The following is a 25,350-nucleotide window of genomic DNA, read 5'->3' as shown; positions in this document are numbered from 1 at the left end:
AAAAATGATTTTGGCGGTGTTTCTCCTTTGAACTAGGATTTTCCCTTATGATAAAAGATTCTGGATGTGTCTCTTTTGGCACCAACCGTGAAGATATATTTCCTCTGCCCCTTCAAAGCATGTTCTGTGGCAAAAACGAGATTTTGCATTCTTTTACTTCCATCAACCAAGCTAACGTGTCGTGGGCCTCCAGGGCTTCACTGCTGTCTGCGGTGCTTTAGGATGTGGTTCTTACTATTATTAAGTTACAAGAAACAAAGAACAGATAAAAGGCTCAGGTCCGCTGCCCGATTTGCTTTCTTTTTGGAAAGCGGGGCTGAGAAAAGAAGAAACGTCGCTCAGTTCCTAGTTTTCACTGCAACGAGGCCCGGTGCAGAAGTCGAGGCATTGCTGCAGGCTCGGCGGCGCGCGGATTCAGGGGCCCGCCCCAGGCGTGGGGCATTGCTTTCTCCCGGGGGGGGGGGGGGGGGGGAGACGCGCCCTCCGCTTGCTGCCAGTTCAGCGGGCCGGGGACGCTCGGCCTCCTCTTTGTAACATTGTAGCCCCCCTCCGCCTCGGGACAGGCTAAGGCCCGCGGAGGCGGAGGAGGCACGGCGAGGCCGTTGCCACGGCGACGGCCTAATGGAAATCACACGATCCGACGACGCGCCTCGACGTCATCGCGCTGGCGTGTGACGCAACTTGGGCTAATAGGAAAAGTTTTGTGCGGAGGGCGAAGCCGTGGCCGCCGCGGAGCGTCCGGAGACGGAAGGCGGCGGGCGCCCGAGGGCGAGTGAGGTAAGGGGCTGGCCACCTAGAGCCGGGCACGTGGCTGAAGAGCCGAGAGGGGGAGGGGGAGCCGAGAGCTCCGCGATAGCGGAGACCAGAGTGCCCGCGCCTCCGAGACGCTTCCCCCACCAGCGGCACTCGGTGTGAGAAGCCCGAGACGCTTCCACCCCCTCCCGACCCAGGACCCCTCTGTCATTCAGTGGAGAAACCCCAAGACACTTTTTTCTCCTCCCCTTCCGCCATCACTGAGCAGAGAGACCCCGACACTCTCCCCCCATCACTGAGTGCAGAGACCCCGAGACCTCCTTCTCATTACTGAGTAGATGTCCCGAGATGACACCTCCGTCAGTGTGCACAGACCCCAAGAATCACTCATCACTGAATGCAGAGACCCCGAGACCTCCTTCCCATTACTGAGTAGATGTCCCGAGATGACACCTCCGTCAGTGTGCACAGACCCCAAGAATCACTCATCACTGAGTGCAGAGACCCCGAGACCTCCTTCCCATTACTGAGTAGATGTCCCGAGATGACACCTCCGTCAGTGTGCACAGACCCCAAGAACCTCTCAACATTGAATGCAGAGACCCCGAGACCTCCTTCCCATTACTGAGTAGATACCCCGAGATGACACCTCCGTCAGTGTGCACAGACCCCAAGAATCACTCATCACTGAATGCAGAGACCCCGAGACCTCCTTCCCATTACTGAGTAGATGTCCCGAGATGACACCTCCGTCAGTGTGCACAGACCCCAAGAATCACTCATCACTGAATGCAGAGACCCCGAGACCTCCTTCCCATTACTGAGTAGATGCCCCGAGATGACACCTCCGTCAGTGTGCACAGACCCCAAGAACCTCTCATCATTGAATGCAGAGACCCCGAGACCTCCTTCTCATTACTGAGTAGATACCCCGAGATGACACCTCCGTCAGTGTGCACAGACCCCAAGAATCACTCATCACTGAGTGCAGAGACCCCGAGACCTCCTTCCCATTACTGAGTAGATGTCCCGAGATGACACCTCCGTCAGTGTGCACAGACCCCAAGAATCACTCATCACTGAATGCAGAGACCCCGAGACCTCCTTCCCATTACTGAGTAGATGTCCCGAGATGACACCTCCGTCAGTGTGCACAGACCCCAAGAACCTCTCATCATTGAATGCAGAGACCCCGAGACCTCCTTCCCATTACTGAGTAGATGTCCCGAGATGACACCTCCGTCAGTGTGCACAGACCCCAAGAACCTCTCATCATTGAATGCAGAGACCCCGAGACCTCCTTCCCATTACTGAGTAGATGTCCCGAGATGACACCTCCGTCAGTGTGCACAGACCCCAAGAACCTCTCATCACTGAGTGCAGAGACCCCGAGACCTCCTTCCCATTACTGAGTAGATGTCCCGAGATGACACCTCCGTCAGTGTGCACAGACCCCAAGAACCTCTCATCATTGAATGCAGAGACCCCGAGACCTCCTTCCCATTACTGAGTAGATGTCCCGAGATGACACCTCCGTCAGTGTGCACAGACCCCAAGAATCACTCATCACTGAGTGCAGAGACCCCGAGACCTCCTTCCCATTACTGAGTAGATGTCCCGAGATGACACCTCCGTCAGTGTGCACAGACCCCAAGAACCTCTCATCATTGAATGCAGAGACCCCGAGACCTCCTTCCCATTACTGAGTAGATGTCCCGAGATGACACCTCCGTCAGTGTGCACAGACCCCAAGAACCTCTCATCACTGAGTGCAGAGACCCCGAGACCTCCTTCCCATTACTGAGTAGATGTCCCGAGATGACACCTCCGTCAGTGTGCACAGACCCCAAGAACCTCTCATCATTGAATGCAGAGACCCCGAGACCTCCTTCCCATTACTGAGTAGATGTCCCGAGATGACACCTCCGTCAGTGTGCACAGACCCCAAGAACCTCTCATCATTGAATGCAGAGACCCCGAGACCTCCTTCCCATTACTGAGTAGATGTCCCGAGATGACACCTCCGTCAGTGTGCACAGACCCCAAGAACCTCTCATCATTGAATGCAGAGACCCCGAGACCTCCTTCCCATTACTGAGTAGATGTCCCGAGATGACACCTCCGTCAGTGTGCACAGACCCCAAGAACCTCTCATCATTGAATGCAGAGACCCCGAGACCTCCTTCCCATTACTGAGTAGATGTCCCGAGATGACACCTCCGTCAGTGTGCACAGACCCCAAGAACCTCTCATCATTGAATGCAGAGACCCCCGAGACCTCCTTCCCATTACTGAGTAGATGTCCCGAGATGACACCTCCGTCAGTGTGCACAGACCCCAAGAACCTCTCATCATTGAATGCAGAGACCCCGAGACCTCCTTCCCATTACTGAGTAGATGTCCCGAGATGACACCTCCGTCAGTGTGCACAGACCCCAAGAACCACTCATCATTGAATGCAGAGACCCCGAGACCTCCTTCCCATTACTGAGTAGATGTCCCGAGATGACACCTCCGTCAGTGTGCACAGACCCCAAGAACCTCTCATCATTGAATGCAGAGACCCCGAGACCTCCTTCTCATTACTGAGTAGATGTCCCGAGATGACACCTCCGTCAGTGTGCACAGACCCCAAGAACCTCTCATCATTGAATGCAGAGACCCCGAGACCTCCTTCCCATTACTGAGTAGCTGCCCCGAGATGACACCTCCGTCAGTGTGCACAGACCCCAAGAATCACTCATCACTGAATGCAGAGACCCCAGACCTCCTTCCCATTACTGAGTAGATGTCCCGAGATGACACCTCCGTCAGTGTGCACAGACCCCAAGAATCACTCATCACTGAATGCAGAGACACCCTCCCCCATCACTGAGTGCAGAGACCCCGAGACCTTCCCATTACTGAGTAGATACCCTGAGATGACACCTCCATCACAGTGCACAGACCCCAAGAATCACTCATCACTGAATGCAGAGACCCCGAGACCTCCTTCCCATTACTGAGTAGATGCCCCGAGATGACACCTCCATCACAGTGCACAGACCCCAAGAATCACTCATCACTGAATGCAGAGACACCCTCCCCCATCACTGAGTGCAGAGACCCTGAGACATGCTGGCTCTCCTCACTCAATGTAGAGACCCCCAAGACACTCCTCCTCCCCTGCCCACAGGACTGAGTGAGAAACCCCGAGACCTCCTCCTGATTACTGAGTAGATGTCCCGAGATGACACCTCCATCAGTGTGCCCAGTCTCCAAGAATCTCTCATCACTCAGTGTAGAGACCGTGACACCCTCCCCCATCACTGAATGCAGATACCTCAAATTTCCCCACCTTTGCTCAATGTAGAACCTCCAAACACCTCTCATTCTTGAGCGCAGAGACCCTGTAGCACACCCCCATTACTCTGTGTAGACACCCTCCCATCTCTGAGCTCAGACCCTGAAACACAGCCCCCCTTCACTCAGTTTAGTAACCCTGAGACATATCCCCCCCATCCTCCTGCCACTGAGCACAAATCCTAAGAGACTTCCCTCTACCCTGTCATTCGTTGCAGAGACCCCGAGGCACCCTCCTGTCATTTAGCACAGAGATCCCACAAAACTCTGAGACCTACCCTTTCACCGCATGCAGAGACACTGAGACACCCCCCCTCCCCCCCCCCCATCACTCATCTTAAAATAACCTGAGACATGCCCACTCCCAGTACCTTACCGTGGAGTCCTGAGAGATGCCACCACCCCCCACGATATTCCCCAACCATCACCGAGTGCAGAGACCCTGAGATACTCTCCACCCCAGCGCCAGTGCTGAGCAAAGAGACCCCATGATTCTCTCATCACTCAGTATAGAGACCCCTGAAGACCTGCTTCCCTGTCACTGTGGAGACCACGAGATATCATCCTTCACTCACTGAGTGCAGAGACACTCCTCATACATCAGCCCCCTTCACTAAGCCCAGGGACACCCCCAGCAGGGGGGGGGCACAGCTGAGGAAGAGGAGCAGCTTCCAAACGTTTGCCATCCATTTTACATACCCCCCACTCTCTCTGAGCACAAGGACCCGAGACATCCCCCATCACTCAGTGGAAAGAGACCTCGCCTGTTCTTAAGTGTAAAAACTAAGATTTCTCCCTCCTCATCACTAAGCATAGAAATCCCGAGCGTGGGTAACTTCGCAGCTCTTGAAGAGAGAGAAATGCATCCTGTTAACAAGCCGAAGTTTTTTTTTTTTTAATTTGATCTATATTCCGCTTTAATCCCTTCAAAGCAGATTATATTCAGTTACTGTGGGTATTTTCCTGTCCCCAGAGGGCTCACAATGTAGTTTGTACCTGAGGCATTGGAGGGTACAGTGACTTGTAGTAGGGATGTCCTGCAAATAACTGTAATGCCCTTTGCTGGTTGCCAGGATCAGTCATTGTATGGTGTGTTCATGATTCAATCACAAATGATAGGATTGAATATGTGCATATTTAGTTTATTGTGTATTTATTTTTAAAATGAGGAAGAGTATTCTTAGCTCCTGGAATCTCATGAAGAAATGTATTAAATTAGTCCATTAAAAATGTAGCCCCTTATATAACTTTTTTTGTGTGGTTTTTTTGGGGTTCATTGACCTTTTATAACTGGACTAACAACAACTGTACTACATGTTTTATATGTATATATATGTTAAAGAAGTGGTGAGCAAGGTCTTAGGGAGGAATGAAAACCCAGGAGATGATCTCAGTAAAACGCCCTCACCAAAATGGAGCTGTGCTGACAAGTGGCGTGCATTTAAAATCACATCTGCTTTAGTGGAGGCGTTTTATTAATATCTTCTGGGTTTTCATTTTCCCTAAAACCTTGCTCATTACTTGTTTAACTGATTTTTATAGGCTAGAAGCAAGTAGGGCATAATCTTTCATTAGCATTTTTGTTTGAATATAAATTACGTTCTTGTTTTGTTGTATAACTGGGTTACCCTAGTGCTTTCTGTTTTACTGTTTTGACCATGTATGTGGGCACTCTGATATCAATTCATAAAACCCCAACTTTGAGCAACTATTAAGTAAACTTTCAACAGAGTATTCCATAGTTTCTTATCAAGTTCTCATTCACCAACATGCAGAAAAACATTAATCCCATGAAATCTCTTAATACCTGAGGGTGCAAAGCAATCCAGCCCCCTAACCGCAGCCTGAGTCACTCCTGCGCAGCCTTCTTCAGTCAGGACAAAAAGAAGTGTTAAGTTCCTTGCATTACAAGGTGTGGGGTTAACAAGAAAAACTAACCTGCGCCTAAATGATCTAACTTGCACAGTGCACAGCGATGTGAAATGTCACCATCCGAGCACACACCTGCCTGCTCTTAGCATCCCCCATGCCTCGTCTTCAGCGAAAAGGTCATGGCAGCAGCAGCAGCCGCCTCTACACTGGAAGAGGCAAAGCCAAGTGAAGAGGTCATGATCCCACTTGTTACTCTGCCTGCTTATGCCTCCCAGCGCAAGCCAGGCCGTGACTCCCCAGAAAAAAGGGTCAGACGTCGTGACCCCGAGACACACACCTACAGGGATACCGGCTGGTAAGAGACGGCTCCTAGAGCACGCGTGCCACTGGGTAGGAAGCGGCCAGTCGGGAGCAGCCAATGTCATTCTTGAGTTGTGTTTTGTTTTTTGTTTTTTCTTTTTCCTGCTTTGCCCTTTCTCACACAGGCAGCTTAATGAGAAGGAAGACGTGAATTCTCCTTGAACACTGTGGCCCAGAGCAGATCTGTTTGCAAGGCCATCTCTCAATCTTTCTGGTTAAAGAAATGGTCCCAGTCCAGGAACATCACTTACCCAAAACAATGATACAAAAGTCAGTAGGAGCAAGGGTCACAGACAATACATCTAATATATACTACAAAGGAAACTTCTAATATTTCCAAACAGTTCTTTAATCATCAGCATAGAAAATACAAAAATGTCAACAAATATCACAGGCAAATAACTAAATATATTTTACAAATACATTTACACCGGTGCAGATAGATTTCTAAGTCATCCTTATGTAAAGACATAACTCAACATACACAGACAAATATAGCATCCACCTTGAACCGGAGGATAGAATTTTTATCCTGAAGGTGAAGGAAATAGAGCTTCAGTTGTTCTTGCTGTGATTAGAATTAGATGGCATTGTTAGTTTTTCAGCAATGAGTGATTGTGTGTATGTGGGATGGATGTTTGGGTGATTTGTGTTGGAGCGTGAGTCATTTGAATGTGTGGGTTTTATTTTAAATTTTAAATATTCTGGTGACCGTGGTAAGTGTGGCATGATATCTTAGATGGATGCTATATTTGTCTGTGTGTTGATTTATGACTTTATATAAGAATTTAAAAATCTGTTTACACCAGTGTAAATCTGTTTGTAACATATATTAAGCTGCATGCGCTGCATGCCTGAGATCTCCCCACAGATTGCCAGTTCTGTTCCTGGAAGTACTTTTGTGGTTGATTTTGAGGTAAGCTCCAGATTGTTGTCTTGCTGAAATATCCAACCTTTTTTCAGTTTCATCACCGATCTGGGACATTGGCTTCCAAGATATGCCGATATTTAGTTGAATCCATTCTTCCTTCCTTCCATCCACTGCCACGCAACTCCAAAGCAGAACAGATCCACCTCCGTGCTTAACGGTCAGCGGGGAGCTCTCTTCTTCCCATGCTTCGCCCTTTTTTCTCCAAATGTATCTCATGAGGCTGTGGCTGAACAGTTCATGTTTAGTTTCATCGGTGCAAAACGCTTTGTTCCAGAAAGATTCAGGCTTAGCCGGGCTTTAGGCGATGACTTGTGAGGAGATTGTAGAAAAGGTTTCCTTCCGAGGACCCTCCCATGCAGATCATTGTTGTGTAAGCAGTGCTTGGACCTGTGGACGGCTTCTCCGATGTCTACAGGACAGTAAACTTTTCAGCAGGGCACTTGCTGTGATCCATGAGTTCGGTTTCGCAGATCTGACCTGTTTTCTGCTGGAAGCTCTATCAGAGATTTCTCTTGGTCTTCTGGATCGTGCCCTGCCTGCAACAGTTCCATGTAACTTCTATTTCCTAACAATATCAAACTGACCGTGTCATTTTATCAGATCGCGTTAGGGCCTTATCACGGGCTTTAGGGCCACAACACCTGCGATAAATAACTAATCGAAGGCCTAACAAGTCCATCAAGGGTTTGAGCCTTATTAACAACTTAAATAAAAAGTAGTGATCAACTGAAAGTGTATCCAAACTTTTGAACACACCATATTTTATTATTTTCAGTCTGTTAAAATCTGCAAGCAAATTGAGCATTAAAAATTGCAGACAGATGTTGTGTTTAACTTTGTAACAGGGAAAGGTTATGTCCAGTTCCATTTACTTAGAGATTCATTTGAACATAGATTTTGACCGGGGGTCCCTAATTCTTTGTGATAGCATGGGACAGGTCTGTAAGATAACAAGGAAGGGGTGCGGGGTGTGAACTAAATAGTCGGAGCTTGTGTGCTCATCTACCCAGGATGGGGTACAGATGACAAAAAATGGCCTGGATAAGCAGAGGTCCCTTACAAGCAGTTGTGCTCTGTGGCTGGCAGCCGGGAGATATCCTTAGCAGTGCGGACAGGAATAGCTGGGCAGACTGGATGGGCTGGTCACCCTTTATTGGGTATCATTTGCTGTGGTTCTGTGAATAGGTGTCGGGACTGGCTTAGCCTATCCTTCATGGCATATAAAGCGACTGGTTAGCTGTCTGGCCACCGAATGTTAATTTCGTCAGTTCCTTCTTTTGAGGCAAACTCGCAGTGAAGGTCCTCGATGTTCTCGGTATCTTAAATTAGGTGACCAGCGCACTCTGCTCTGCAGGGGCCATAGCTTCTTGTGGTCAGCTGTCTTGTGATGCTGATTTAATTGTCTCTCACGTAACTAGATCTTTTCATGCTTGTATGTAACCTGCTTAGCACGGTCAGTCCAGAATAAGCAGAGGATAGCTACTTTTAATAAATACATTGAAAAAGATAATTGGCGGGGGGGAGGGGGGGATAATTTGCATTGTCATCATGGAGAATCCTTTTCTATCAGGCCAATGCAATACCGTGCGCTGGCTGGACACACGTCCACGACCCCTGATGTAAAACAGGGGTTGGCGTGCCCAAAACACGCAGCCAGTCTCTCACGTAGGTAATGGCGCGCGTCGCGTGCATGTTGATGAGGCTGTTAGCTATTCTCCCTCAATCCAAAAAAAAAAACAAAACGTGCCCAACCTGCACATTTTTACGCTCGGAAATTAGCGCCTGCCCAGAGCAGGCGCTAATTTCCGAGCAGCCCAAAAAAGTGTACCGAAAAGCAGAAAATACTGCTTTTCTGCACCTCCTCCGACGTAATATCCTGACGATATTGGAGGAACAAAAAGGACAGAAAAAAAACCATTTTTTTTTTTTTTTTTTAAAGTGTGCCGGCAGTCAGGTTAGGAAAAGGGACGCTCGATTAATGAGCGACCATTTCCCTAGCCCGCTGACAGCCGACTGCCGAGGAGGCGCTAGGGGGCGCACGTTTGTCCCGAGTCCTCATTTTAAAGTTTTGATTGTGTGCCCCCGAAGAGGCGTTAGGAAAGCTGGCGCTCAACACTGAGCGCCCGTTTTCCGCGCTGCTTTATTAGATCGGCCCGTACAAGTCTTCAGGAGAACTTCTGCAGAAGCATTTATAGCACTGCCGTGCTGTCTTTTTTTTTTTTCCCCCCCCCCCAAGAATTAGCGTTGCAAATGTTTCTGGTGAAATATCATTCCATGCTTACTAAAAGCAATGCAGAGTTTCATAAAGCTTTCATGCAAACAGCACTTCCTTGATGCCTGGAGTACAGGGAATGGAGGATTCGGAGGTTGTGCTGCACAGAGACAGAAAGTGACAGGCCAGGCTCGCACAGAGTCTGTGCCCGAGAAGCAGCTCGCCTCTGCGCGGCTTTCTCCTGACTCCAGGGCCTGGAGCATTAGATCACACCTTCCTCCGTGCATTTTTTCTCCCCCATCACTTTCATGTTATGTTTTCCTGCTTCAGGAAAGGACCGTGACCAGCGAGCTGTCAGTAGCTGTGAGTTGTGTTCTTCCTGAGCTGGGAGATGTTGGATGAGTGTGGAGGAGACAGGTCAGGATCTTACTATATTGCACTGGTGTTAACCAGCAATACCAACAGCAGCAACACCAGTATCGGCCACGAACCCCTCTTAAAGAATTCTGAAAACAAATGTCATAAAAAATCATTTGAAAATGTTTGTCCAACAAAACTCCGATTAGAGGGTGTGACATGAATCAAGTTTACCTTTAATGTTTGCTTCGTACTGGTTCTGTATAGTCACCATCCTGGTTTGCTGTAAATCCCAGCTCCTGCGGAGGCAATTTAGCTGAGGAGGCAATTTAGCTGAGGAAGGTCAAAATAATCCTCCCCTCCTCCTGCCCCCTCCCCTCCCCCCATGCCTCAGTTCATTTTCTCTCAAGCCAATGCGGCTGGGCTGTGTAAAATATATACTTTTTCCCTCACCGTTTTAAAATATCCAGCCTGAGGGAATGCTGGCCTGCCACTTCCTGCAGAGACAGCGTGTGAGAGGTTGCCAAGGATAACAGCGGCAGTGAATGGGGCTTTAAGTCCTGCGAGGGGAGTGTGTTTAAGCGCTTACAGAGCTGCACCTCTCTCGCGCCTCCTTGGAGAACTTCCAGCCATGGTGCTGAGAAGAACGGGGGGCCCAGGAATCGCCTGTCCACATTCCAGCTTCTGCTTCTCGTACAAACGTCCCAGGGTCCCGGGCGCCCCGAGTTAGCTGCTGTGCAAAACCGCTCTCTGACCTGGGATTGCGCGCCCGCAGGAAGCCAGACCGTAAAAGTGCGATCCAGCCACTCCTGCCAAAACCAGGCTGGCTTTCTCCGGATCACTTTCTACCATGCGAGGTTTGGCGAGCACAGGACGTGTTTGTTTTTTGTTTTGTTTGGTTTTGTTTTTTTTTTTTTTTAATTTTCCCTGGGCCTAATCGTTTCTTATTTTTATTCTACGAAGACACAACAGACTTCCAGCAGTAAACTAATGTACTGAAGCCAAACAATCCAGCCACATTGGATGCAAGAAACATAAGCTTTGACTCAGCCAGCACTATCAGAGAAGCCAGAGGCCCTCGGAGGAAGGCAATGCGATGCCTGGGTTGAGTTGGCTCTTGTTCTCCCTGGCAGTGGTATTGTGTGTTCCCTGGCTTCTTGTTCTTATGTGACTTGAGTTAAAGCTCCTGTCTTTTCCTCCGAACAGGTTGCAGGTGATGGCTTCTATTTATTTATTTTGTTACTGAATGAATCTGTTACCGTGCTTTGCCTGGCCTCCTCGAGCTGGCAGAAAGCTGTGGGAAAGGTGCACCTGGGTGGTGGGGTTTCCGCCTGTAGTTTTGCCTGCCCTGCAGACGTTCCTAGCAGGGCTCCTGAAGCTGTGACTCTTGCGTCTCTGAGCATTAGGGAGGTGTGTGTGGTCCCCTTATCCTGTGGCTGACACAGGAATGATGCTCGGAGGAAATGAGTGGGCTCAGATGCTTTTCTTTTCATGTTCTTGGTTTTTCTGTTTTTTTGCACTCATCCAGGGAACAATTTACCTGGTATGGCAGAGCAAAACATGAGTCCATAAGCGCTATTTTGCTACAAAAATTCCCATTTGACTAGAAGGTTTCAGTTCTGCTGCAGAAGGTTTTCTTCTCTGCCACCACCTGAGAAGCCGTGAAAGTGTTGCATGTTTCCCAGGAATTGCTTTGCAAGCTTGGCTTTACTTAACAATAAGCCGGATTTTTCCCTTAGGGAGCTGAGGTGTCCTAGGCCTCCCTTTCTGACTGCTGAGCGCTCGTGGCACAGCACACGGGGCAGTCACTCCATGGGTTACCCAAAATTCCCAGGCGCATTCAGTCCATTGTGTGCATGTGTCTGCTCGGTCCTTTCTCCTCCTCCCTTGCTCGCTCCATCCATCCCCCACCCCACCCTAAGCCTCAATTTTGGACTCCCAGTCCTAGTCCTCCCTCCCCCCCCTCCCCCATGGCTCATTCGCTTATCTCAACAGAATGAGTCAACAGTCCCCAGCAGCCCCTGCCTTCCTCCCCTCCCTTAGTGGGCTTTGTGGAATTCCTCCCTGGAGCAGTGTGGGGAGGGGGCAACAAGATGGAAAGGCACCTAGAAGGTGTAGAAATGGGCCCTGATATATTTCAAGGAGCAGTGAGCTCCAGCCAGAGGGGACATAAAGCCTGGGAGTAGAGAGCTCTGTGCTGAGCGCAGGGTGCAGTAAATGAGAGCAGAGACCAGGGGGACGCATCATTCGTCCATGCAGTACATGAGAGCAGAGACCAGGGGGACGCATCATTCGTCCATGCAGTACATGAGAGCAGAGACCAGGGGGACGCATCATTCGTCCATGCAGTACATGAGAGCAGAGACCAGGGGGACGCATCATTCGTCCATGCAGTACATGAGAGCAGAGACCAGGGGGACGCATCATTCGTCCATGCAGTACATGAGAGCAGAGACCAGGGGGACGCATCATTCGTCCATGCAGTACATGAGAGCAGAGACCAGGGGGACGCATCATTCGTCCATGCAGTACATGAGAGCAGAGACCAGGGGGACGCATCATTCGTCCATGCAGTACATGAGAGCAGAGACCAGGGGGACGCATCATTCGTCCATGCAGTACATGAGAGCAGAGACCAGGGGGACGCATCATTCGTCCATGCAGTACATGAGAGCAGAGACCAGGGGGACGCATCATTCGTCCATGCAGTACATGAGAGCAGAGACCAGGGGGACGCATCATTCGTCCATGCAGTACATGAGAGCAGAGACCAGGGGGACGCATCATTCGTCCATGCAGTACATGAGAGCAGAGACCAGGGGGACGCATCATTCGTCCATGCAGTACATGAGAGCAGAGACCAGGGGGACGCATCATTCGTCCATGCAGTACATGAGAGCAGAGACCAGGGGGACGCATCATTCGTCCATGCAGTACATGAGAGCAGAGACCAGGGGGACGCATCATTCGTCCATGCAGTACATGAGAGCAGAGACCAGGGGGACGCATCATTCGTCCATGCAGTAAATGAGAGCAGAGACCAGGGGGACGCATCATTCGTCCATGCAGTAAATGAGAGCAGAGACCAGGGGGACGCATCATTCGTCTATGCAGTAAATGAGAGCAGAGACCAGGGGGATGCATCATTCGTCCATGCAGTAAATGAGAGCAGAGACCAGGGGGACGCATCATTCGTCCATGCCTATGATTGGTTTTCTCTACTGTGCAGTCAAATGAAGTGCTTACTGTTTCTTGTTTTACCTGTAGATAGGATTGCAAAACACCGTACATTGTAGCCATTTTTGGGGGGAGACGGACTTTCAGCACACAAGGTGTGCCCCAGTCTTTCCTGTCCCAGATCCTCTGTCCAGCCTCACACTGTAAGTAACCACTGGAGCACCAAGTGTGGCGGGCACAGAGGATCTGGGACAGGTAAGACTGGGGCACACCTTGTGGAGGCTGCTGGCTTGGCACGTGGCTTACTTGTGATTATTTTACCCAATAGGCCTGGAGCTTACTGCTCCCCCCCCCCCCCCCCCCCCCCCCCCGTCCTCTCTCTCTCTCTCACCTATCCCTGCTCTCCCTCCAGGCTGAGAAGATACTGTGCTGTAAGGGTTCATCTCTGGGCAGACACAGATGATGCTAGAACTATGACAGGCGCTGCCGTCTCGCTACTGAGGCGCGAGCAAACATGGAACGGCTCCAGGAGGAAGTATATGAGGTCATCATCGGGGAGGAGGAGGAGGAGGAGGAAGAGGCAGTGGCAGTGATGCCAGCAGAGGAGGCTTCAGACCTGGACATGGAGCCGGACAGTTCACAGCCTTCCAGCAGTTATACAGGTGAAGGCAACCTCACGCTACGCGTGTGAATGTACTATCGGTGCAATTGTAAAAAGCCATTTATGCACGTAAAATGCACTTACACGTGAATATCCTATGAACAGTTCAGTGGTGTAGATTGTAGCAATTTTCAAAAGGTCACTTGCACAAATAAAGTGCATTTACACATTTAAAACCCAATGTTAAGCATGTAAATGCTTTTTAAAATTTCTCCCATAATGAAGGAAAGTAATTCCAGAGTTCTTACCTTTACTGGGTAGTTTCTAAAGGCCTGCGCTGTGCTTCATGTCCTCTTCTCAGCATGATATCTTTATTCAGTTTAACATCCAACCTCAGAACAATACAAAGAATACAAAACAATGCAAAAGGCATTCCCAGCGGATCATGGTCAGCTTTTAATGTGCTTTTCCTGTGTGTTTCCCCCCTTAGATCTCTCCCAGAGCTCCTCTCCGTCCTTGTTGGATCATTTGCAGCTGGGCCGAAGCGAGGCACTCTCCGGAGGCCTGAATGTGGAGTGCAGGGTCTGTGGTGATAAAGCATCCGGTTTTCACTATGGAGTCCATGCGTGCGAGGGCTGCAAGGTACTGAATATGGAGCGTGCGGGTGCATGCAAGATGTGCCTTCTGCAAGGAAGAGTCGAGGCTTACAGCGCAGAAGAAGCAAAAGATGATCACTCAAGACGAGGGTGGGGGATGTTGGCATCGTTTAGATTGTCCGGATAGGGAGGACTGGTGGCATCGTTTCTGGATTGAGAGAGGAGGGTTGGCATCATTAGGCTGGCCGGCTGGGGATGGTTGCCACTTTCCTCCATTTGAGGATGTTGGAGGAGTCTGGTTAGGGTCATTCTGGCTAGCTTATGGTCTGCAGGTTGCAAGTTACTTGGTTTGGGCTCCTATTTTTTCTTCAGCAGTCAGAATAAAGCCTTAATGTATTTATTTGTTTTCTAGCCCTTCTTTCCTAAAAACGCCAAGACCCCGTAGAAATAAAGATTGAGACCCAGTCCACAGTCGCCGCAGGGCTCATGTGTCACCTTCTCCTCCCCGAACCCCCCCCCCCCCCCCAACGCAGGGTTTCTTCCGCCGGACCATCCGCATGAAGCTTGCGTACGAGCGGTGCGAGCGGAGCTGCAGGATCCAAAAGAAGAATCGCAACAAGTGCCAGCACTGCCGCTTCCAGAAGTGCGTGGCGCTGGGCATGTCGCACAACGGTGAGGGCCCGCCGGCAGGGAGAGGAGCACGGAAATAAGTGCAGACAGCGTCCGGCTGTCGCGTCCCGTCCTTCCTCTAACTCCTCTCTCTCTCTCCATCGCGCGGTAGTATCTATGGCTTAGGGGGTATAGCCTTAGCTTTGTGTTTTAGTGGTAGAGCTGTGATGTTGGCACCCAGATGAGAACCATAAATTCTCCTGGCACGATCTCAGGGTGAAGTAAAGCCTCCAGCTCTGTCCGGCCCTCTTGACTCTGAAATCTCCCCTAGGAGTATATTTGCCCCGAGAAGGAGGAAATATCTGAATCAGTTCTGAAACGTTTTCTATGATTGACGGTCTTGGGCAGGGGGATAATTTTGTAGCAGGCTGCGTAAGTTTGTGGGTTGTTGCATGCACAGATTACCCCAGCTTTTAAAGCGAACCTGCGTGTTTAAAATTGGCTTTGAAAGTTGTCCCAGCAAAACGTCCCCACCCTGGTTCTATCTGCTGATTTGTGCAGGGAGTTTTTCTGAGAAAATTTCCATGCAGACTTTTCAAAATCAAAACATATGCATGCGGATCCAAATGCCGCCCGGCCTCGACCCCCCCCCCCCCCCCCCCCAGTGCACGTGCACCGTCAGCCTAATTTCCAAACCTGTTTGCAGTACTGCGTGTGCATGCATACGTGGACGCACGGAGATTTATTCTAGCAGTTTCATAAACTGTGCGGCGGGAGCAGCACATATAATATAAAGCACATGTGTGTGCCATTTTGGGAATACTTGTGCACGTACTAGAGATCACCAGTTCACCGGGCCTCCCACCCAAAAACTGCAGATGAGAGGAATCAGATTTCACTTGCCCTAGTTAGCAAGTGTAAAACTGGAGGAATAGCTTTCATTCCTTATAGACGTAGCTGTCATAAAATAGCAAGTACTTCTCAACCCTGTCCCCGAACTCCCATAGACTGCCTTTCGTTTTTTGTGCATGAAACTAAAACATGCTCCTTAGGCACATATGTGCTGTATTTCTGCTTGGATCCCCTTTGAAAATTGAATCGTGTTTAAAACGTACAGGTAGCATAGTGTGTGCGAGTAATCTCATGTTGCACATTGGCAGGTGGTTTTCAAAATGGCCGTTTCTGCAGGTAAAGTGCAGGGGTGGGTTTTTTTTTTCTTGCAGAATTCCCTTTTCAAAATCGCTCTCCGTACGCGCCCTATGGAAAGATAAATTCCCTCCCCAGTGTTGCTGCAGCTCCCTGCTCAGTCTTTGATGGCACCTGGGATGTTGAGGGGGATGAGGTATAAAAGAATTTTTAGTCAAACTCTCCCCATCAACCAGAGCATTTTCTCATGGGCAGAATTTAGCAGTTTACAATCCTAAGCCATGAGGGAAAGTAACTCTGGAACATGTGTCAAACATGAAAAAGTCCATGAGGCAGAAAAACATTCAGCCTCACCTCTTCTGTCCTTGTTCCTATACCCACAGATTACTAGGCAGAATTAAGATTTTGATTATGGATGGCAATTTTTCTGCCTATATTTATTTACAAATTAAAAAAAAAAAAGAACAATTGTGGAAGGTGGGCAGCTTTTTGAAAGAAGATTTTCTGACAGCTGAAGCGAATGATCATGCGACTCTTACATTTCAGCAATTCGTTTCGGACGGATGCCAGAGGCAGAGAAAAGGAAGCTTGTAGCTGGGTTGAGCCCAAGTGATGCCAGTGGGCAGAATCCACAGCTGATGGACTTGAAGGTTTTCTCCCAGCACCTCTATAACGCCTACCTGAAAAACTTCAACATGACCAAAAAGAAAGCTCGGGGAATCCTGAGAGGCAAGACCAGTAGCAGTCCTGTGAGTAGGAGCGATGGAGGGCGGACTGAATGCGAGGAGGTTGGAATGATGAGCGTGTGACCTTGGGGGTCACTCCCTTTTGGGGAGGAGGTTTCATTATCTGCGGCCATGCCGTCTTGGGTCCTGAACCTGTCTGATCTCTGGAGAGTGCTTGGGCTTGCTGGGTGCTGCAGGAAGTTGAGCTGTTGGGTTGGTACTGAACCAGTACCCTGACCCCTGTGGGCATGTTTCATTGAATGTAGGGATGTTAATCCCAGTAATGTGACAGGGAAATTCCAGAGCAGGCTACACTTATACCTGGCACTGGGGTTCCCTCCTTTTTTTTTTTTCCTGGGGGTGTACAGGGATGCCTTGCTGCATAACTTTGCAAGTGGGGATGAGGGTGGAGCATGGTCTTTTCTCCCTCTTTCTCTCCAGTTTTCTAGTCTCAGCTTTCATCTCCATCTCTTAGCCATTTTCCTTTTCTTTGTCTCCCATCCCCTCCCCCTCCAGCCAGACGTCATTCCTCTTCCATATACTGTCTGCTTTATCATTTCACATTTTTTACTCCTTCCCTCCACCAACCCTCCATGTCTCTGTCCCTCCTTTTCTCCCCTCCCCTAATATCCACCCTCTTTCACTCCTTCCCCACAATCTGCATCTCCCTGCCTCCCTCCGCTAACCTGAGTGGTAGGGGTACGTTCTGCCATTGCAAGCTGCTTTGCCTCCCCCCCGTCAGTGCTAGCGCTGTCCTTTCAAGACTCACAAGGCCGGCACTTCCCGGCTGCTGCTCTCATGATGCACAAGATCAGCAGTCAGAACCTGCTGGCCCACAAATTTTCAAAAATGCTTGTGGTACCAGCACAGATGGTGCAGAGGAGTCTGTAACAAGGGGCTGAGACCTGGTGATTGGCAATGGTGCAGCAATCTGACTTGGGCAGCTGGGTTTGCAGCTTGTTTGGCCACTGGACATATGCTGCACACAGCTTACAGGCAACTTTGCCTGACACCTGCTGAAATCTTCCCTACAGGAAGAAGCTAGATACTCTACCATCGTCTGCTGGACTCTCTTTCCTTGACACATGAGCTCTTTGCAGGCTGTGATAGCTTTTACTTAGCATATAAGAGAATGATGGACGTAAGCTTTTGAAACAACATTCTGAAATCATCTTCTCACACCTGAAAAATGAACCAGTGTATGGCTTTATCTTTGGATAAATCTGATATTATTCCACTTAAAAATGCAACAATATGCAAAACATTCTGTTTCTCCAAGACTAATCAGACTATTGGGCCTCTGCAGTGCACAACAATGCATGATAATGTTACTAAGTGAATAATTTATATTCTAATCTTTAATTTTAATGGTGAAATGGAGAGATGTACTTGACTCAGTTGCTGCCTGAGAGAGGAGGATGGAGCAGACGGCCGGGCTCATTTGTGTGTATTTTTGTGTCATCACCTTGCAGCCCTTTGTAATCCATGACATGGAGTCACTATGGCAGGCTGAGAAGGGGCTGGTGTGGAAGCAGCTGGTGAATGGGGTCCCCCCTTACAAGGAGCTTGGCGTGCACGTGTTCTACCGCTGCCAGTGCACAACAGTGGAGACCGTCCGCGAGCTTACCGAGTTTGCCAAAAGCATCCCCAACTTTGTCAGCCTCTACCTGAACGATCAGGTGACCCTGCTGAAGTATGGCGTGTATGAGGCCATCTTTGCCATGCTGGCATCCATCATGAACAAGGACGGTCTATTGGTCGCCAACGGCAATGGCTTTGTGACACGAGAATTCCTTCGGAGCCTCCGCAAGCCCTTCAGTGAGATCATGGAGCCCAAGTTTGAGTTTGCGGTGAAGTTTAATGCCCTGGAGCTGGATGACAGCGACTTGGCGTTGTTTATAGCAACCATCATACTGTGCGGAGGTGAGAGGGGGAAAGGGGGAGGGACTTTGTAAGCCGTGCTTTCTTGACAGTTGTCTGAGGACTAGTTCAATGTTCACAGCTTGAGCCAATCGGGGAAACAAGGATTAACATGTAGAAGGTGTGATGGAAACCTGTAACTTCATACAGAGTAGTTGTAAAGTCATAGAAATCAGCACAATTCACGGATTGGCCACAAAGCTTTTCGGTCAACTGCCCCACAACTCAAAAGTATTCTGGTGTGGATTCTATACAAAAGTTATAAAAAGCCAATCGTTGTTATTTTTCAGGCTATCACAAATAAGCAAACAAAAAATCTAAATGTGTCCTCTTCCTTTCTTTGGTGTTGGAGCTCTCCAGTGACATCCCTTTCTTTCCTGACTGGATGAGGGTCTCTCCTTATGTCATAACTGGCAATAACCGTGAATTTCTTTGCTGTCTGTCTGCCAGATCGGCCAGGCCTCGTGAACGTGAAGCAAGTGGAGGAGATTCAGGACAGCATCCTGCGGGTGCTGGAGTTTCACCTGCAGACCAACCACCCCGACACCCAGTACCTCTTCCCCAAGCTCCTGCAGAAGATGGCCGACTTGAGGCAGCTGGTGACTGAGCATGCTCAGCTGGTGCAGAAAATCAAAAAGACCGAATCTGAGACCTCCTTGCACCCGCTGCTGCAGGAAATCTACAAAGACATGTACTGAGCCGCACCGTCCGTTGGCGAAAGGAAGGGAAAGCTATGAAGTATATTCAGTGCATCAGAGCCAGGTGACTTTGTGCAAAATAATCTTCCCACACTCCTGGTCTTCTCTTGCTTCATGGAGCGTTGCAGCAACTGGCAGTTGGTTTGGTGAGGTCAAGGCTTGTACCACCTGCACGTAAGCTGGGGCAGGGTGTTAACTCTTCTTAAACACCCACCGTATAGCCCTGCAACAAAACAGTATTTACAAAGCTTCCAGTTTTTTTTTTTTTTGTTTTAAGATTGTTTGAGAGGTTTTGGTTTTTTTTTTTTGTTGTTTTTTTCATTTTAACCAAAATGTTGCTGATAAAAGATACTTAGTGAAATAATGTTCTGGGTTTAGTAGCAAGTGTCTTATACTTGGCGGGGATAAAGAAAATAATTAGGGCCGTGGTGCTATTGACTATCAAAGCCTGCCTGGAAATTGCTGTTTGTAGAATTTGGAACGGGTGCCTTCTGGTCGCCAGGACTTTGCAGCCGATCGATTGGAAGCATTGTTTGGGGGGTCTGCTTCTCGGGGAGGGGGGGGGTTGCATGCGCACATCCGGATTTCCTGGGTTGCGTTTTCAGGTTGAGCACCGATCGCCGGGGTGGCTTGTCAGCATTTAAAATGAGGCAAGAAATCCCCCACAGGCGGCTGGAACAACCAAGGTGTCTACAGTCGGTAGCCTCCCAACCTACCCTCACCAAACCATGCCACCCCTTGCCCCGGGGCTTCTCCTAGCACTTCCCTCTCGCCCGCTACAAGCAGGAAGTCAGCTCGGCTCTAGTATCCTCTTGAGTGGAGGAGATTGTGAGGGGTTGCAGTTGCAGCCTGCTGTGCACTCGACCACATTCAGCAGATGGCTCTGTAGCTCAAGCTCTTGTAGATTGCCGTGTTTTTTGGCACTGGCATTTCCTACCTCGGAAATGAGTTTTCCCTTGTTGGGAAGTCTTCTCTTCATTTGCTGTAATTCTAGCATTTCTTGTGGATGGGGATGAATTGTAATCAACACTAAAAGTTGTCCTTGCTGACGGTAGGCCATGACTGTACCTGGCCCCACTCTCATCTCAGACGAGCCCTTTTACCTAAATATATCCTTCATGTCCCATGGTCTTACTCTGAAGTCTGAAACTTCGTGTGGACAGGGCTGTGAGATTCTCAGCGTGACCTTCACTTTTGGAGATTATTTTGCACATTTGAGGGCAGTCTGTACAGCGGAAGACACATTTTTTTCCTTTCAGGTGACTTTCCTTAACAGTATAAAATCTTCTAGTATTTTTTTTAAAGACATTTTTAGCTGTGAAGAAAATACTGCAAACTAAGCATAGCTGTAGTATTTAAAAAAAAACAAAAACAAGTAACAGACTTTTGGGGATTTTTATGCCTCATTTGTGAACGTGCCAGGTACAGGGGTTGTGACTTTAAGCTGCTCTTCTGATCGATCAGAAACCGACCGCTGAGTAAAAAATGCCTGACCTGTCCGTGCTGTTGGGGAGGATGAGGTTTATGTCAGATTTTAACGTGAACCCCCACTGCATTACTGCCTGAAGGGTGCCAGAACCTTTCCGTGCCTCTTGGAATACCTGCACGCACGCTAAAATTTACAAAAAATAAGTCAGCCCCATCCTGACCAAACGTCCCCTCTCGCAGGGGACGTTTGGTCAGGATGTGCCTATGAGCCTCTCGCAGGAGGCTCATAGGCACAGACCCTTTCACTTAGGAGCTGCCAGATCAAATTCAGCCGAGGTCAGTAGTGACTGAAAGGCATTCCTGTCTGGCAGCCAGCCAGTCTGCAGCACTTAAAGCAGCATCCAGATTGGCCACTAACTGGGCCCCCTCAACGCTGCTGCTAGTAAGTATGATGGAAAGCCGTCAGTCGTTTAGCCATGTAAATAGCTAAAGTTAATGTCTTCCATAGCTCGTTTACTTTTATCCCCATTAAATAGAGGCGTTCTCCAGGGTGCTTTTAAGTTGTGAAAGTAAAATAGCCTTTCCTATTTGATATTTTCAAATGCACACTATTTTTATTTCTTCTCGGTTGCCCGCACCTATGGCAGGTACAGAGGGCATGTTTAGTGCAGCCATGCCAGGCACAAAGGACAGGTTTAGCACACACGTGGCTGTCAGGATGCATTTAGCACACCTGTGGCTGGCACAGAGAACACATTTAGCACATCCATGGCAGGCCAGAGGACTCGCTTGGCATACCAGGGGCAAAAGATGCATTTAGTGCACCCATGGCAGGTAGACAGATTGCATTTGGCACACCAGGTGCAGAGGATGTGTTTAGTGTTCCCGTGGCTGGCACAGAGTACATGTTTGGAGCACCTGTGGCAGGCGCAGAGGACATAGTCAGCGCACCCGTAGCAGGCAGAGAGGATGCCTTTAGCACACCAGGTGTAGAGGCCGCATTTAGTGTATCCGGCACAGGTACAAAGGACACAGTAGCACACATGCTTTGTACTTGTTAATTTTTAAGAGGAAGCCGTGAGTTTCCTGTTTTGAAAACTGACTGCAGTTTGCAAGGGCTATTCAAAAGTATGAAATAACCCACCCCCCCCCCCCCATCCCCCAGGTAGGTTGATTTTTGAAAGGATTCATGATGCACATAAAACCTGGTCTATGTGCATGAATGCCTGCAGGTGCAGCTTTGTTGGCGTGCGTACTGGTGACTTAGGTGCATAAAATGTGGACTAGTCAGCAAGTACTTTAACCCTATGGAGGTTGTTGGAAAATCACCCTCGGTAGGTGCATATAAGGCAGAACCAGGAGTCCTCGCTCCAAATTAGAGGTATTGGTGCTTGGCGAAGCAGTCTGGGCACTACAGCCCACGCTCTTCCCGTTTTGTGCATTAGTGGTAATCGTGATTTCCCATTGCTGATTACCGGGGCAAGAATTAGGATTCTGGATCTCATAGGCAAAGGAGCTGGGGTGGAGGGTTTCAGCCCTGGACATAAGAGAGCAGCAGGGGGGGGTCCCAGGTTTTGGTTGCTTTCAGAATTTGGTGCCTACGTGGCCTGAGCCTCAATCCATCCCTGCTGCCTACCTGGCACTTTGCATGAACACTGGGATCACTAAAGAGATCTATGTGAGAGCCTTCCATGGCCACAGCACTTAATTTTAGTGGGAAGTGGATCCTGGCAGATCCTTGTTCTTCATGCTCCAAATTCTGGAACTGGGACTATTTCTCTGAGCCCAGCCAGAGTTAGATACTAGCGGGTTGAAGAAAGGAGTGGCACTTCCTGAGGCCTGTCAGAAGAAAGCACAACTTTATCTGCATCATTTGCTGGCAAGGAGCTTACTGACTTGTTTTCATGTATCTTGTTGTATATTTGAGGGCGAGGCTCCTCTACCTCCCTTACAAACCTTGGGGCTTTTTTTGTTTGTTTGTTTGTTTGTTTTGTTTTTTAAATAATATTCTTTAGGCTTCTGCCAGTTTATCTGAAAAATCATAATTTACGGTTACCTCATGTCTCTCTTCCCACTTTGTTTCTTGATCTCTCAATTTGTTTCACTTGGGCTGTCTTGGTCTCTCTGCTGAAAAAAAAAAATTATATATATATATAAATATATTTAAATGTAGTTTGTTTATTTTGTATCAGATTATAACAATTTTATTTGCTTGTGTTTGTGTACAGAATGCACTTAATTTCACTGCCATGATGGTTACATAAAGACAAGAAAACAGTTGTTTTGGTTCAGCCATTTGCAGTTTGGTGCCAAATCTGTGCAGCATCAAAAGGATTTCGGTCCCTGCAGGACTGGTGTGTTTTGTGCTACTACAGATATGAGGGGAGGTGGGGGAAAGAGAATATATATTTTTTTAAATTCCTACACCTAAGCGGGAGTGTAAAAGCCATGTGTCGTAGTTAATGTGAGCTCGCTCCTCTGGATCCAGGAGCATCCAGCGTTTCTCCTGTCTTCAGCACTGCTGGGTAGAGGAATTGCACAAAAGCAGTTCATGCACCCAGGAGATGAGATTCTGTCTCCGGGACCTGTGGTTACAAGCGCGCTTGCAATAAGGATGCAAGAGCACCCCTACCCCCACTGGGGGAGGGGGCACTGGACCCAGGATCACATGTCTGACAGCCGTGGACAGAAAAGGTTCTCGTTATCTACCGAAGCTGTTGGCTCTAGGAGCTCCTGCAGTGATGCAAGACCCCCTCCTCCCCTCAAGCCTCTGGACACCCAGCGAACAGGACACTGAGTTGGCAGCCTCATCTGAGTCCCTTTCCTCCTCTTCTCTTTGCCGACATGATTTTGTCACCTTTTGCTTTCTGCTTGCACTTTGTAATGCTCTTTGCTCAGCTCCCTTCATATCCCCGGTGAAACCGATGCAGTTACGTGAAGTTCTCTCTGCAGCCAGAGCGGCACCGCCGTATGGCAGAGGAGCTGTGCACCCGGAGGACCACTGAGAGAAGATAACCCCACTGCTCTTAGGGGCCCTCTTGTGGGCCCCACTGGCCCTTTACTCGGTCACCTGCTATTTATTGTGTCTGCCCTTTTCACATGTTGTAAAACAAACCTCCAAAACCGAACTGTGTATTTTTGCTATAAATATGATGCCCAGCAATATACGATGTATATCAGCAATATACATAGGCCAAAATTAATGTGAAATAAATTCAGACTAAATATTTTAAGGAACATTCTTGTAATTTTACTTCTCTTTCTTGAGTTTTGTTCCAAGCAGAGATTAAGTGGGTGGGGAGGGACGTTGTGTGTTGCAGCTGCAAGCTCAGTATTTGGTGAGAAGACCGTACCCATGGCTCCAGAGGAAGGGGGTGGAACAGCAGGTCAAATAAACACTCCATGCTTAAAGAGGGTCATTTCCAACCTTGTACAGACCTCGGCACACCCATGCATGATTGGGTGCTCTAAAGTTATGCCTGTAGTTTATAAACTGCCCAGTGAGAGAAACACAATTTATAAAATACAGCATATCGCTGCTCCAAAAGTCTACACACATGCTTCAGTCCGTGCACGGTGTTTAATGCAGAGATCCACGTCACTTACACTCCTACTTTATAAAAGTGAGGACCCTCAGTTTATGTGCAGAGGCTGAGGGCTGATATGTGTGCGCATCTCACTTGTGAAAATCCCTGCGCGTGTACTTCCAAGCTGCAGCTGACCCAGACCTTCCACCCAAAAGAGAGAAGTCAGATTTGATTTCTGTGACTTGGTTAACAGATGGAAAAGCGTGCATGCCTTGTTTGATGATGTGGGTGCCTGCTCCCTTTATAAAGTACGTAAAAAGTGTGTGCACCTCCAAACACTGCCCCGGCATGCCCTCAAAACATGCTTTTCAGTACACTGCAGGCTCGGTACGTGTGTATTACCGCCCTGAAAATTCACTTACCGTGCTTAGAGGATACTTGGGTGTGTCAATGCTGATTTTTACAAGCACGACCCCTTTGTAAGTCTGAAAATTAGCCCCAAAATGTCTCTCTCATGATAAAGTGACTGAAGATGAGTGGCAGACTGTGTAACTCACCTCCTGATCTTCTACCTCATATCAGGAGGTTGCTTCTCATAGGTTTGCCAAGAGAATCTAGATGCAAGCAGAGTTGCTTACCTGTAACAGGTGTTCTCAAAGCACAGCAGGGATGTTAGTCCTCACGAAACCCGCCCGCCACCCCGCAGAATTATGTTTCTCCTGGGTTTGTTGTTTTCATTTTGTCATAATTATATGTTACAAGACTGAAGAGGCACCAGTGGCATGCTGGGCATGCTCAGTGTGTTTGGTCAAAGTTTTCCGTGCTGGGCTCCATCTGATGATGTCACCCACAGGTGAGGACTACCATCCTGCTGTCTTAGGAGAACACCTGTTACAGGTAAGCAACTCTGCTTGCATCTAGATTCTCTTGGCAAACCTGTGTGCATCAAACAGCAGGGTGCAGTTGCGTGAGAGTGGTTTGCTGGGATAATTTTCAAAGTGAACTTGTGTGCATGGTTATATAAAATAACCCCCCATTCAGATTAAAAAAAAAAAATCACTGGCTCCCTATTGACCTCAAAATTGAGCACAGACAG

General features: G+C 48.7%; 1 protein-coding gene across 2 annotated transcripts; it reads left to right on the top strand.

Annotated features, from left to right (window-relative positions):
- Positions 1–454: 454 nt before the first annotated feature.
- Positions 455–23,964, top strand: PPARD (peroxisome proliferator activated receptor delta). 2 transcript variants are annotated; one of them, XR_003852101.1, is made up of 8 exons: positions 455–777; positions 13,417–13,666; positions 14,096–14,247; positions 14,735–14,873; positions 16,503–16,705; positions 18,154–18,604; positions 19,052–19,363; positions 22,956–23,964. XR_003852101.1 is itself a non-coding variant. In XM_029572567.1 (7 exons), exons 2-7 carry the CDS (start codon positions 13,519–13,521, stop codon positions 19,297–19,299), a joined length of 1,341 nt encoding a protein of 446 aa, XP_029428427.1. In that variant the 5' UTR covers positions 455–777; positions 13,417–13,518; the 3' UTR covers positions 19,300–23,964. The 2 variants fall into 2 exon arrangements, 1 of the variants encoding a protein (XP_029428427.1); XM_029572567.1 differs by having other exon boundaries at positions 19,052–23,964.
- Positions 23,965–25,350: the final 1,386 nt, after the last annotated feature.

This window comes from Rhinatrema bivittatum, chromosome 12 (assembly GCF_901001135.1).
Source record: "Rhinatrema bivittatum chromosome 12, aRhiBiv1.1, whole genome shotgun sequence".
NCBI classification, from domain to species: domain Eukaryota; kingdom Metazoa; phylum Chordata; class Amphibia; order Gymnophiona; family Rhinatrematidae; genus Rhinatrema; species Rhinatrema bivittatum.
This window is presented reverse-complemented; position numbering and strand designations above follow the sequence as displayed.